General features: G+C 41.4%; 1 protein-coding gene across 1 annotated transcript in view; it reads right to left on the bottom strand.

The window, feature by feature from the left end:
• Nucleotides 1-12,652, bottom strand: part of LOC117559180 (adhesion G protein-coupled receptor L3-like) — a 232,893-nt gene that overhangs the window by 15,916 nt on the left and 204,325 nt on the right. Inside the window, 3 exon segments of the mRNA XM_034235900.1 lie at nucleotides 4,343-4,434; nucleotides 6,237-6,303; nucleotides 10,048-10,268. Of these exon segments, the coding sequence (XP_034091791.1) occupies nucleotides 4,343-4,434; nucleotides 6,237-6,303; nucleotides 10,048-10,268 (380 nt within the window).

Here is a 12,652-nt window from a genome sequence, read left to right as displayed (position 1 = left end):
TGCAAGTTCTCCCACTTAAAAAGATGAGAGAGGCCTGTAATTTTCATCCTAGGTATTCCTCAACTATGAGACAGAATGAGAAAAAAAAATCCATAAAATCACATTGTCTGATTTTTAAAGAATTTATTTGCACATTATGGTGGAAAATAAGTATTTGGTCAATAACAAAAGTTCATCTCAATACTTTGTTATATACCCTTTGTTGGCAATGACAGAGGTCAAACGTTTTCTGTAAGTCTTCACAAGGTTTTCACACACTGTTGCTGGTATTTTGGCCCATTCCTCCATGCAGATCTCCTCTAGAGCAGTGATGTTTTGGGGCTGTTGCTGGGCAACACGGACTTTCAACTCCCTCCAAAGATTTTCTATGGGGTTGAGATCTAGAGACTGGCTAGGCCACTCCAGGACCTTGAAATGCTTCTTACGAAGCCACTCCTTCGTTGCCCGGGCGGTGTGTTTGGGATCATTGTCATGCTGAAAGATCCAGCCACGTTTCATCTTCAATGCCCTTGCTGATGGAAGGAGGTTGTCACTCAAAATCTCACGATACATGGCCCCATTCATTCTTTCCTTTACACGGATCAGTCGTCCTGGTCCCTTTGCATAAAAACAGCCCCAAAGCATGATGTTTCCACCCCCATGTTTCACAGTATGGTGTTCTTTGGATGCAACTCAGCATTCTTTCTCCTCCAAACACGTCTAGTTGAGTTTTTACCAAAAAGTTCTATTTTGGTTTCATCTGACCATATGACATTCTCCCAATCCTCTTCTGGATCATCTAAATCAGGGGTGGGGAACCTTTTTCCTCTCAAGGGCCATTTCAATGTTTTCAACATCCTCCGAGGGCCGTACAAATGATTGACCTCTGCTTCAAAAAACTAAAATCACAGCCCATTCATTCGGCCTTTCTTTCATGCTGTGCAAAGAAAAAGCAACCTCTTAATCCAGATATCTTGCCATGACTCACGCATGCATGCACATGCACGTGCACGGTTGTGGCATGACCACCCAAACAGAAAGATATGGACACAAGATGTGTGCAAATGTATTTAGTTTCCTATCCATGTGAACATGATTTAAGTGGGGTGGACCTAACCTCCTCTAGGTGGGTCTGGGGGGGATGCCCCCCGGGAAGATTTGTTTTTAAATGTTGAAGTTAAAAGCATCAATCTGGTGCACTTTGAGAGCAACATGAGGAGATCGATGGATACATCTCTCAACACCCAGATGAAACTGAACTGGAAGCAGATTTATTTTTCTTTATGAATATTTGACAAATCACTCTCCTTTCAAACTGTATTCTTGTTTATTAATAACAACTTTTTTTACTGTCATATAGTATTTTATACCTGTTTACTTTATTCTCTTATTTTTTTATAACTATAATGATCATATAAAGATGTGCCTTTACCTCACTGGTTGGAGAAAAAGCTTCTTATATTCGTTAGCATAGCTAGCTAACCAGATGCTAATAACAACGAAGTTATTGACTGTATGATCAGTATGACAGATGAACAGATCGCCACTGGGCTTTCAACTAAAGACACAGCCACGCAAAAACTGCAGCATGTGTACGGCTCCTTATGGGTACTGCAATTTTTGGAAGTGCCGAAGCGGAGCTGCGTTCTGGTGCTCCCCGTCAGAACTACACCCCTGTCAGAGATACCACGTGATGACATGTTAGGCTTGTGTTGTGTTCAAGGACCCTGACCTTGGCCAGGAAAAACAGGCACTCACTTGTTTAATTATTTTGCGGTCTAGATTTCTTTAATTTTTTTCTTTTTTGCGTGTGTTTATAAATTACCTCGAGGGCCACACCAAATGGTCTCGCGGGCCGTATACGGCCCGGGGGCCGGAGGTTCCCCACCCCTGATCTAAATGCTCTCTAGCAAACTTCAGACGGGCCTGGACATGTTCTGGCTTAAGCAGGGGGACACGTCTGGCACTGCAGGATTTGAGTCCCTGGCGGCGTAGTGTGTTACTGATGGTAGCCTTTGTTACTTTGGTCCCAGCTCTCTGCAGGTCATTGACTCGGTCCCCCCGTGTGGTTCTGGGATTTTTGCTCACCGTTCTTGTGATCATTTTGACCCCACGGGGTGAGATCTTGCGTGGAGCCCCAGATCGAGGGAGATTATCAGTGGTCTTGTATGTCTTCCATTTTCTAATAATTGCTCCCACAGTTGATTTCTTCACACCAAGCTGCTTACCTATTGCAGATTCAGTCTTCCCAGCCTGGTGCAGGTCTACAATTTTGTTTCTGGTGTCCTTTGACAGCTCTTTGGTCTTGGCCATAGTAGAGTTTGGAGTGTGACTGTTTGAGGTTGTGGACGGGTGTCTTTTATACTGATAACAAGTTCAAACAGGTGCCATTAATACAGTTAACGAGTGGAGGACAGAGGAGGCTCTTAAAGAAGAAGTTACAGGTCTGTGAGAGCCAGAAATGTTGTTTGTTTGTAGGTGACCAAATACTTATTTTACCGAGGAATTTACCAATTCATTCATTAAAAATCCTACAATGTGATTTCCTGGATTCTTTCCCCCCATTCTGTCTCTCATAGTTGAAGTGTACCTAGGATGAACATTACAGGCCTCTCTCATCTTTTTAAGTGGGAGAACTGGCACAATTGGTGGCTGACTAAATACTTTTTTGCCCCACTGTATATGTAGGCACACCAAACCTTTTCTGTGTTTTTGCCTCCGTTTAAACCTTTGACATATCATTCCAGTTTACATCAGCATTCACCTTTATCAGAAACAAGTCTTTGTCTTAGAGATTGTGTTATATTGGAGACAATATCTTTGTAGTTTACATCACTATTCAAAGCCTTTTTATCCTATTCAATGTTTTTCAATGTAAGAAATACACTTTGTGGTGCAGCCATGTTTACCTTTGCTATGGAAGTTAGGTTTTTTGTTTCAGCAGGACTACAGAAATAATACTGGCCCTATTATCAAGAAACTTGTTGTGAAGGTGTAGCATGAGCCATTTGGGAGTAAATGCGCATTACGTGGCGCAGTATGTTTCTCTTATGGTAAAGGTGGCGGTCTCCACTCTCCAAATGTGCAATTCCAGTTCATTAAGTGATGCATAAATCCCCTTAGTTAAAGCTTTTATTGTAATAACTGTAACTAAGTAACTGGCTGATGCAAAAAGCCTTTACATGTCATATTAAAGGGACGGTGATGTCAGTTTAATCAGAAGCAGCACTTAAAGAACACACACATCTTGTGGTGAGTTCACATAGAAACCCAGCCTGACTGCAGCAGCTACATCATGTTAGCTGGAGTTTATGTGTCTCCCCGTGCAGAGAGGAGGGGGCAGACGGGGCAGACACACGCCCAGCGATGCGATGCCACAGAGAACAACCCGAGCCATAAAGCACACTAATGTGTCCACAGCGGCTTCAAAAAGCCAGGCAGACAGCAAAAACAGAGACCCTTATCCATCATAGCACCGCGCGGAAAAACAACTGTACACCATCTGTGGAGGAGCCCCCACCCCTGACCCCCCCCCGACACCAGGTAGCTGCAGCTGACGTCAAACACAGTGACCCCAAAGACCGTCATCCTCCAGAGGACAGACTTAAAAACACATCACACACACTTCTGCGGGAAACTTTGAGAAGACGAGACTCTCTACTGCGTGATCTGTGGAGTGTAATGCACACATCACGGGTGTTTTTAAGATCCACAGTGCAATCAAAATGCAATGCTTTGGCACTAACAGCTGCACAAATCAATATATTTGCAGTACAAATGGATAACATGAATGATCCTTTGAGTTGTAGGGCCTTTAATCAACTGATTCTCATGTGGTTTATTTGTATGTAAAGACCTTTAGTCTGCACATATGTTGTTTAATGGATTAAACAACTAAAGCTAATTGGCTTTTGCATCATAATTAAACGATTGAACTCCTTCAAATCAAGCAGCATTGTACAAATAACCCTAAAACAAGCAATACAACTAGTACTTTCTTATTTTTCCACTAGGGGTATTTTAGCTGAACATACGGTAACATATTGCACCACCAGATGTCTGGACTCAAGTAAAAGCTATTTATCTGAAACTTTAAGCAAAACTTAAATGAAACTCACCCGTGGGGTTAAAGTTTAGCAAGGTAGCTTAAACCTGAAAACCTTGAAACAGTTGGATAAGTGCGTTTCATGAGGTTTCAAAGGGGGGTCAGAAAAGGGACATGCACACGTGTCACTTTAGCAGTGTTTCAATGAACTGAAGGAAACACAATTCAGTTGTCACTCTAAAACAAGCTTTCATCACGTCACCAGGAGCTAGTTCTGTTCCACTTTAATGGATATCCAGATGATCCGAGGGCTCTTACTTGATGTTGTCCAGGCAACCAGAGTCTGGTTTCAAGATGGCCGTGTGATGGAACATCTTGTAGAGGGCGATGCCGAGGAAGATCACGTTCAGCTGAGGGACACAGAGAGGAAGAGGGGGTGTTTTCATTCATTTGAAATGAGTTTCTGCCAACCAGAGCAGAGACATCCTATGAGTGCATGATGGTGGAACAACAGAAACATAAGAGGAAGAGGAGGGAGAGGAGGGCTGCACGTGTGACTTCCTCACACTTGTCTCATCATATTCACACTTAGAGAAAACCTCTGGGAATAACTGCCAACACCACTGAGGTCCTTTTCTTTTACACTAAGCAAAATACACTTCGCATTGATATATTTTTGGGTGAAATGCTTTGATTTTTTAAAAGTTCTGTCGATTGAAAAAGTTTCAATACCTCCATACAGAAATTGCACAATTTTATTTTTAAATATAATCTGTTTTAATGGTGACTTTACAACATCTGTCCAGGGACTACAGATCAACAATTCCCCTGCTATATCACAAGCGATGAAATCCTTTACTCAGAGGGATGTCAAACAGTGCAACACTTTAATTGTACCATGAAAGGACACTTTTTAATTTGACTTCCTTTGGAGTACTTCTGTTTCTTTATGCACAAGGTTTCAAAATGTGAAATGAAAACTTAATAAAGCTGAGTCAAGAATGTCTCAGTTTGACTTTTACACCTGCCTTTGACAAAAAAGTCTCATTATTTCCTTTTTCTCTGCAAGTCAGAAATCACAAAATCAGATAATGAGTCAAACCTGGTCGCTAAATAAGGGTGCCGGAGTGGCTCCTCAGGAAATACAGCAATTAGTACGCTTTCACTGCTGCACAGCTATTATTAAGATAATAAGAGGCGAGAATAGAAAACACTTAAAAGGCATCTTTGCCCTAAATATTCACCAAACTCCTGAGGAACAATTGGATCTGGTCTCTTCTTCCCAGCATGGAAACTATTATCTTCATTTTGATTTGTTAATGCTGTATGTTCAGCTTCTTTCCTTGATTTAGATGTTTCATACAGTATTACTGGTTACAAAAAATGATATAATAATCTAATACACTTATACTGTATAGCCCTAATAGTTATACACTATTGTTTAAGAAATGTTACTACACCTTTTGTAAGTTATAACAGTATTCATTTGAATGACTTACATAGGATTATATATAATTTATTCATTTCCAAATTGGGTTTCCCCCCCCGATGAAGCAGCAGCATGTTACCGTCACAACTAACGTATGTTTATATCATAATAGCAATACTAAACACTGAAAGAGTATAATTCAAATGAATGTTAATATGCTGTTACATTATCATTGTCTTAAAAGATAATCAAAGTGAAAGCAGTGGGATCAGTCAAATACATATTTTATTGTAAAATATGGGTTGTCCTAATCGTGTAAGACATAGGGAGTGTGTGTGTGTGTGTGTGTGTGTGTGTGTGTGTGTGTGTATGTGTGTGTGTGTGTGTGTGTGTGTGTGTGTGTGTGTGCGTGTGTGTGTGCGTGCGAGGGGTAGAGAAAGGTAGTTTAGTAGAGTAGGAACAGGAACAGAATCAATCATAATCTGGGAGTGGATTACTCCAACACTGCATACTGAGCAGAGTTCACTCTCTTTTCTCTACGTCTCCCCCCTCCTACCCTCTCTTCCCCCCCAAAATTGGTCTCAGCCGGTGACTGCAGCGGGTGACACGCTGCGATATATCCTCACATCCCTCATCTGTTTCTCGGGACAGCTGTGCCCGCGGAGACTTCGGCGCTCAACAGGGCGGAGAAGAGAGGGAGGGATCTCGCTGGAGCGTTTAAGGAACGACCCGCAGGCTAAGTAGGGTTAATGAGCAGAAAGGGGGGAGGGGGGGTTCGCTTACCATAATTATCAAGGTTGCCGGTCCTATGAAACTCCAAATGAAGTAGGTGTCCAGGCGCAGCCAGCATCTGCAATAAGGGGGAGAGGAGAGGGGGGAGAGAAAGATTTAGGTTATGGCTTCATACAGCGAGGATATACATCAAGTGGAAGTGACTCAGACGAATAGGCTCTTCACAACACAGACTGCTGCAAGGGCAGGAGAATTATGGACATGAGAAAGAATTTGAAGGAAAAGGTTTTCAGTTTCAATGAGTTTCAATGGGCTTTGATCAGAAAACAGGTGTCACAGTTAAAGAGGCCCTATTCTGCTCACTGTCAGGTTCATATTAGTTGCATGTCTTTATATGCCTTTGTTAACAATGTGTTTATACATTCAGGCATCACTTCGTTTTTTTGGTTTCCTAAAATGTTGCTCCGTTTCGACTATGGTGGTAATTTTGAGAAACTCTTTCTTTTTGCTTCGACTCGGATTTCAATTTGTGGGGTTAAGTAGGATACTACCATTACAGATGATAATTGATGACCGACTCAGTTCTTAATTGAAAGGTAGTATCACTCAAAAGGAATTGGATTGCCCTTGACCCTGACATGTCCAGACACAAGGAGCCTCACATGTTCACTAAATTACTCTGCTGTAATTATGTCAAGGGAGGCGTGTGGTGCAGTGGGTGGAGCGTTGGTGTTCGGATCAGGGGGTCACAGGTTCAAACCCCACTGCAGTCAGCATGTCGTTGTGTCCCTGAGACACTTCACCCCAAATTGCTCCTGTGGCGATTGCCCACAGTATTGAGTATGTAAGTCGCTTTGGATAAAAGCGTCTAACAAGTGACATGTCATGTCATAATGTAATGTAATGTCAATAATTAAACACCACGCTCTCCTGACCTTACTATCATATCAAAAGAAGTGAGAATAAATAAACACAGGAGCAACAGGACAGAAGAAGGTGGAAGTGATGCTTAGAAATAGCAAAAAATGATTTATGACCTGTGGTTGAATTATTAATCTGTTAATCTCCGCTGCTGCAGCAGAAAGACGCCTCCATTTTTGGACACTGGAAAATGATAGTTCATACAGGCATGTTGTCTTTCAAGGGGGGGCATTTCATGGTATTTTAAACCATATAAAGGCCAGGGGGCACTTTAGAAGAAAATAGGGGTGAATAGTTCTGCAGAAAGACAGAACGCTAAGCAAATATGTCTCTTAAAATGTCCTTGACAAAACAATTGTTGCACGATCTGATGAAGGCTTTTTGGTCCCATTGTCTTGCATACAAACATGTATTTGCAGCCATACTGTGCTTTTAAAACCTCCACTGCAAAAGGACCAGAATGCACATGTTTGTCACTGCAGAAGTGTCAGTGTGAGCAGAGAGCATATAATAGGGGAAGTGACGGGATAGAAGTGACTGTTGCTTTGTTGTTGATATGTCTCCTGCTCTCTGATGCCACTGGATAAGAGGAGGAGACACAGAAAAACACATATGGAAGCATAACGAAGAGCAAACAGAAGACACGCAGAGAATCTGGCAGCTCATCAAAGCGGGTGTGCTCGTGGAAAGAAATGACGCTGAAGCTTCTTATTGTTCGTCTCTTCCTCAGATCAGAGAGATGTAAAGACGTGGTGGGTGGTGGGAGCTGCAGGCTGTTGTTTCTTTCTGCCTGTCACAGTAGAGGCTCTAAATACTAATATGAACCTGCACGTGAGCGAATAGGGCCCCTTTAAACTATAATCTTAAAAAGGGACAGTTCACTCACTGATCAAAAACTATGCCTTTTCCCTTCCACCTGTAGTGCTTATCAATGTTGGTGTGATGTGTTCAGTGTCAGCCTTCTCTCTACTGAAATACACCCGGTTAGCTGGTGTCCTTAGAAGCCGACTAGTGAAGAAGCATGTAACACAACCGCCCTCGAAAAAGAAAACCCAAAGTATAGCTTGTTATAAATAAATAGGATTTTGAGAGAAACTACGAATACAACCTCCTTCCAAAAGATGAAAATGTGTTGAATATTCTTGAATTATTAACCAAACTATCCCAACTAGTGTGCTTTAAAGATACATATCTAACACAGCTAATAGCTAACATCTACCCTGAGTCCTGAATACTTGCTGAAGTGAAAATGCAATAAACACAACAGGTTTCAATTAACTATATATTAAAGCAATATGGTTATTTGCAGATATTTTTGTAAGAATTCAAATGCATCCAACATGTCTGTCAGGCCTGAAGCGTATAAAGCTTTTGACGAGAGGGGCTGAAAGTAAACATAAGTGTTTATATTTACAATAAATATCTACAGGGGAGAACTTGGACTAAACCCAGCCATTATTCTGCACTACAGTAACACAACTACATTACTGAAACTGGTTTCAAGAGGGTCCAAGTGGTTTGATGTATTACTTTCATTAAACGGAGTAATCCTGGTTCTGCTGACTCCAGAAGAGCTGCCTTGCTCAAGGGTCCATTGAGAGTAATCATTCTCAAAGAGTAATTTAATAAAGGTCTCCTGAGTTCAGAGTTTCCACTTTAATGTTGGGTCACTTGCTGGATATTTAAAATAAGACCACCTATGATAATGCTGCTATAGCCCCTTAAATCCCCCCCCCCCCACACACACACACACACACACACACACACACACACACACACACACACACACACACACACACACACACACACACACACACACACACACACACACACACACACACACACACACACACACACACACACACACACACACACACACACACACACACACACACTTATTGCTATTCAACACTCGTCCCGCCCCGTCCCTTCCCTCATCCTTCAATGGCGGCGAATAATTGTTCCACCGGTGGCAGGCTTTAATTATTCACATGATGCCAAGGCTCAGGCGGTGGCAGCTATCACCTCATCCATCACCAGGAACTACCAGTGTGTGTGTGTGTGTGTGTGTGTGTGTGTGTGTGTGTGTGTGTGTGTGTGTGTGTGTGTGTGTGTGTGTGTGTGTGTGTGTGCCATATATGATAAACATCTTGGAAGCAAACTGCTGATGCTGGTCTTCATTATTTCAGATGGCTTTGAGATTTACTCTGAGGTACGGGGGGGCGATCCTTGCTCTGCTTTATGGAGCACTTGGTGTATGCAGCTTCAGAAGGAAATACTAAAAGACAGTGTGTGTCTCTCTGTTAATCTGCTGTCTCTTCCTCTCTCTTTCCCTCTTCATCTCCTTGCTCATAGTCCCTCTCCCCCCCCTCATCCTGATGTAATTTGTGCATCCTAAAATGCTGACATTAGCCACAACAGCCATTCATCCAGCAATACTATCTCGTGAAGTGAGCATCTCTCACTGTCAGAACCATGTCAATTCAGCAGCTCCCGTCCCTGTTCTGCTTCATTAAGAGTTGATGATGAGCTATAGCTATTGTAGCATCATCTGCAAGATTGTTAGAGACCCTCGAACAAAATAAACTGTTGTTAGCAGGGTTTTTATATCGGTGGAGAGACAGGCATGTGAGGGTCAGCAAATAAAGCCTTTCCTGCACCGTAACAATCCCCAGATGTGAGGTTATTTTCTAAAACTGGAAGTAGAATTGTCTTCTCATCATTAACATAAATTGCTCTCTTTGGTATCCATTGCAACTTGACACATTTGACTTTCTGCCTGTACTTTTTGTTGTGCACATTTAAACTGTAATTATCTTAGCAACCACTCTAGATGGTATGTACTCTAGTCTAAAGCTGAGCCCCAAAAAATAAATGTTGCATGCAGAAAGGGAAACCATTTCTTCCGCAGCCTTTAGGACAGATTGTGAAATGAGCTCACATTCGGTCGGTCCCGTAGCTGCGATAGTCCACTGCAGCGGAAACGGCCACAATTAGCGCGGGGACCCCGTAGCCCACCAGGTAGAAGTAGCGCTTGCGTGAGTGCTCGCTCTCAAACACCTCCACCAGCATGATGTAGAGCTGCACGCCCTCCAGGAACATCCACGTGAATGCCGCCAGGAAGAAGAAGTGCAGCAGGGCGGCGAAGACCGCACAGGCAATCTGAGAAGGAAGGGAAGTGTGAGTGTTAATCAGTTATTCTCTGGTTTCCTGCAGGATTAAATGCTTTGCTAGAGGGCAGAATATGTGACTATAACCAAACAGCATATTCTGACCTCTGCATGTTTGTGCCTTCCTCACAATTAGCATTGCTTAGCTCTGTTTGGCTTAGGCTGTTGGAAGTGAGCCTGTGGTGACTGGCAGGAGCTGCAGATACTGAGCCCATGTGTTCCTGTTTGCTGTCGCTGGCATGGATGAAAGGGAGATTTGAAGAAGAGGAGTCCTGCAGCCATTTGGAGCTCAGAGCATTTAATACTGCGGCCAGATACGCAGGAGCTCGTCGTGCAGTTACACACTCTCTAAGTCTGCATGTGCCCACACACTTTCTAACAATAATAAGACACACTGCCACTGTCAGGGATTGATCTAATTATCGGCACAGTTGAACATAACTGGGGAGTTTTGTCACTGAAATGGGTTCAATTAAATAACTAAAAGGTTGAGTGGACATTAATTGCAGTGATTTTAGAGCCGGGCGGTGAATCAAACCCATAAAAGGTTATACAGTAGAGGGCGAGGTAAAAGCCAGAGCATTTTATTTAACTTCAAAGAGGAAGCTTTGAGGTTAAACTGGGATATTATTATCATTTTAAACCATTAGGCTGAAATTAACAACACTGTATATTTCTTTCTCTGTAAATCGTATAATATGTTTTAATGTTATTGCCTTCAATTTTTTAAATATACTTTTGAGATATTTATTTGTATTACTTTTTTTATCATTTACTCTATACATTTGTTTAATTGTTAATGTTATTTTTTCCTTTTAATATGCAACTATTGTTATGACTTGTATTTGTTTGATTTAGGTTGAGTTGAAATGGTCCTATTTAATGCATCTTGCACGAATAAAAAAATCACTTTGAATCTGTTATAATCTTTTGGTATTATGTGTTCTTTAATTGTTGTTTTCATGCATTTTATGCCGTAAAATGTTATTGAGTACCCAAAAATGCGCTGTATAAATAAAATGTATTATTGTTATTATTTATAACATTGGATTGCTGAATGTTTGTATTTATTTATTCAACCATTTACAGCAGTTTGTTTTGTAAAAAGTGCAGCGCAAATGAAGTCTTCCCTTTCTCTGAAAATAGTATTCTCCCAGGAGCATGTGAATGCACCATTGGTCTTTGAGGAGGTATGCGCTCTCAAAGTGATCATTATTGATTATTATTACAACTAGGAGTCATGTATTTCTGGTTAACATAGTCCAGCTAATAATACAGAAGTGAATTATAGGTATGCTTGGGATAACACTGCATGTTTTAAACAATGATATTAAATAAATGACACATACTGTCATACAATCATTTACAGTATGTTTCCATCCGAGAGCAAATATAACTGTGCCTCATTGGAAACAGAAGTGGCACGACAGCATGAAGCTGTGGGTGGAGCAAAGCCCTCCGCCCTCCAGTACACATGTAATGACATTTGTCTAAAGTGTGAACACACACACTTGAAGATGGCACACACAGCTGAAACTCCAGTTACTAAAAGATGCTTTAGTGTGTCGAAAGGATTAATGCAGATTATTCTGAAGAGTTTATAAATGTGAGAAGTGCAGCATGACGAGGTTAGGGAGTGAAAGGATGAATTAATGTCGTTGAGAGAATAACATTTGTGTTCTGTGTGAGTGTCATCTCAAGTGAGTGTTTGCTTCTTTTGCAGCCAGGAGACCGAGAGGAGTGTTTGTCAAATAAAGTGCATCTATTCCTCTTTTTTAAGTATTTCCTCTCAGTGCCGAGCAGAATCTAAAAGTTCATGGCCACAGACTCTCTCTCTCTGTGGGAGGGGCAGCAAAGGTTACACTCCCTCTTCAAATCAGAGGAGACGATGGTGGCGGTCCTCCGTGGAGGTTAATATAAATGCTTTTCTTTCTCTGGACTATGAATTAGCAACAATTATTTGTATAAAACTTTGTTATTCATGTCTTTATTTGTTTAGACACTTTCATTTCATTCCTTACTGACTAGATGTTTAAAATACAGCAACTGGATTTATATAAAGAACTGAAGTTATACTCATTTTGGCCACATTTTTCAAGTGTTTGTAGGCCTACTTAATGCCAGCCTCTTTGTTTTGAAGTGAGCTTTATTGGCAAGAGTACGATAAGAAAGCTTGATTCAACTCTAATGTTTGAATATTAAAAAACTGTTAATAGCTGGATCTAGCAGCAAGCTAGCTTAGCTCAGTTTAGCATACCGAGTGTAAAAGCAACTATTTAGAAATGTGTCACTTTTGCAGTACACATTTAAACATATTAGATTACCTAATGATTTAAATCCAACACTTAAGATTTCAAATTAACTCTGTTCAACCAA

Source organism: Gymnodraco acuticeps, unplaced genomic scaffold (assembly GCF_902827175.1).
Source record: "Gymnodraco acuticeps unplaced genomic scaffold, fGymAcu1.1, whole genome shotgun sequence".
In the NCBI taxonomy this organism is placed as follows: Eukaryota; Metazoa; Chordata; class Actinopteri; order Perciformes; family Bathydraconidae; genus Gymnodraco; species Gymnodraco acuticeps.
The sequence above is the reverse complement of the archived record's forward strand: the minus strand, read 5'-3'. Positions and strand labels throughout refer to the sequence as shown.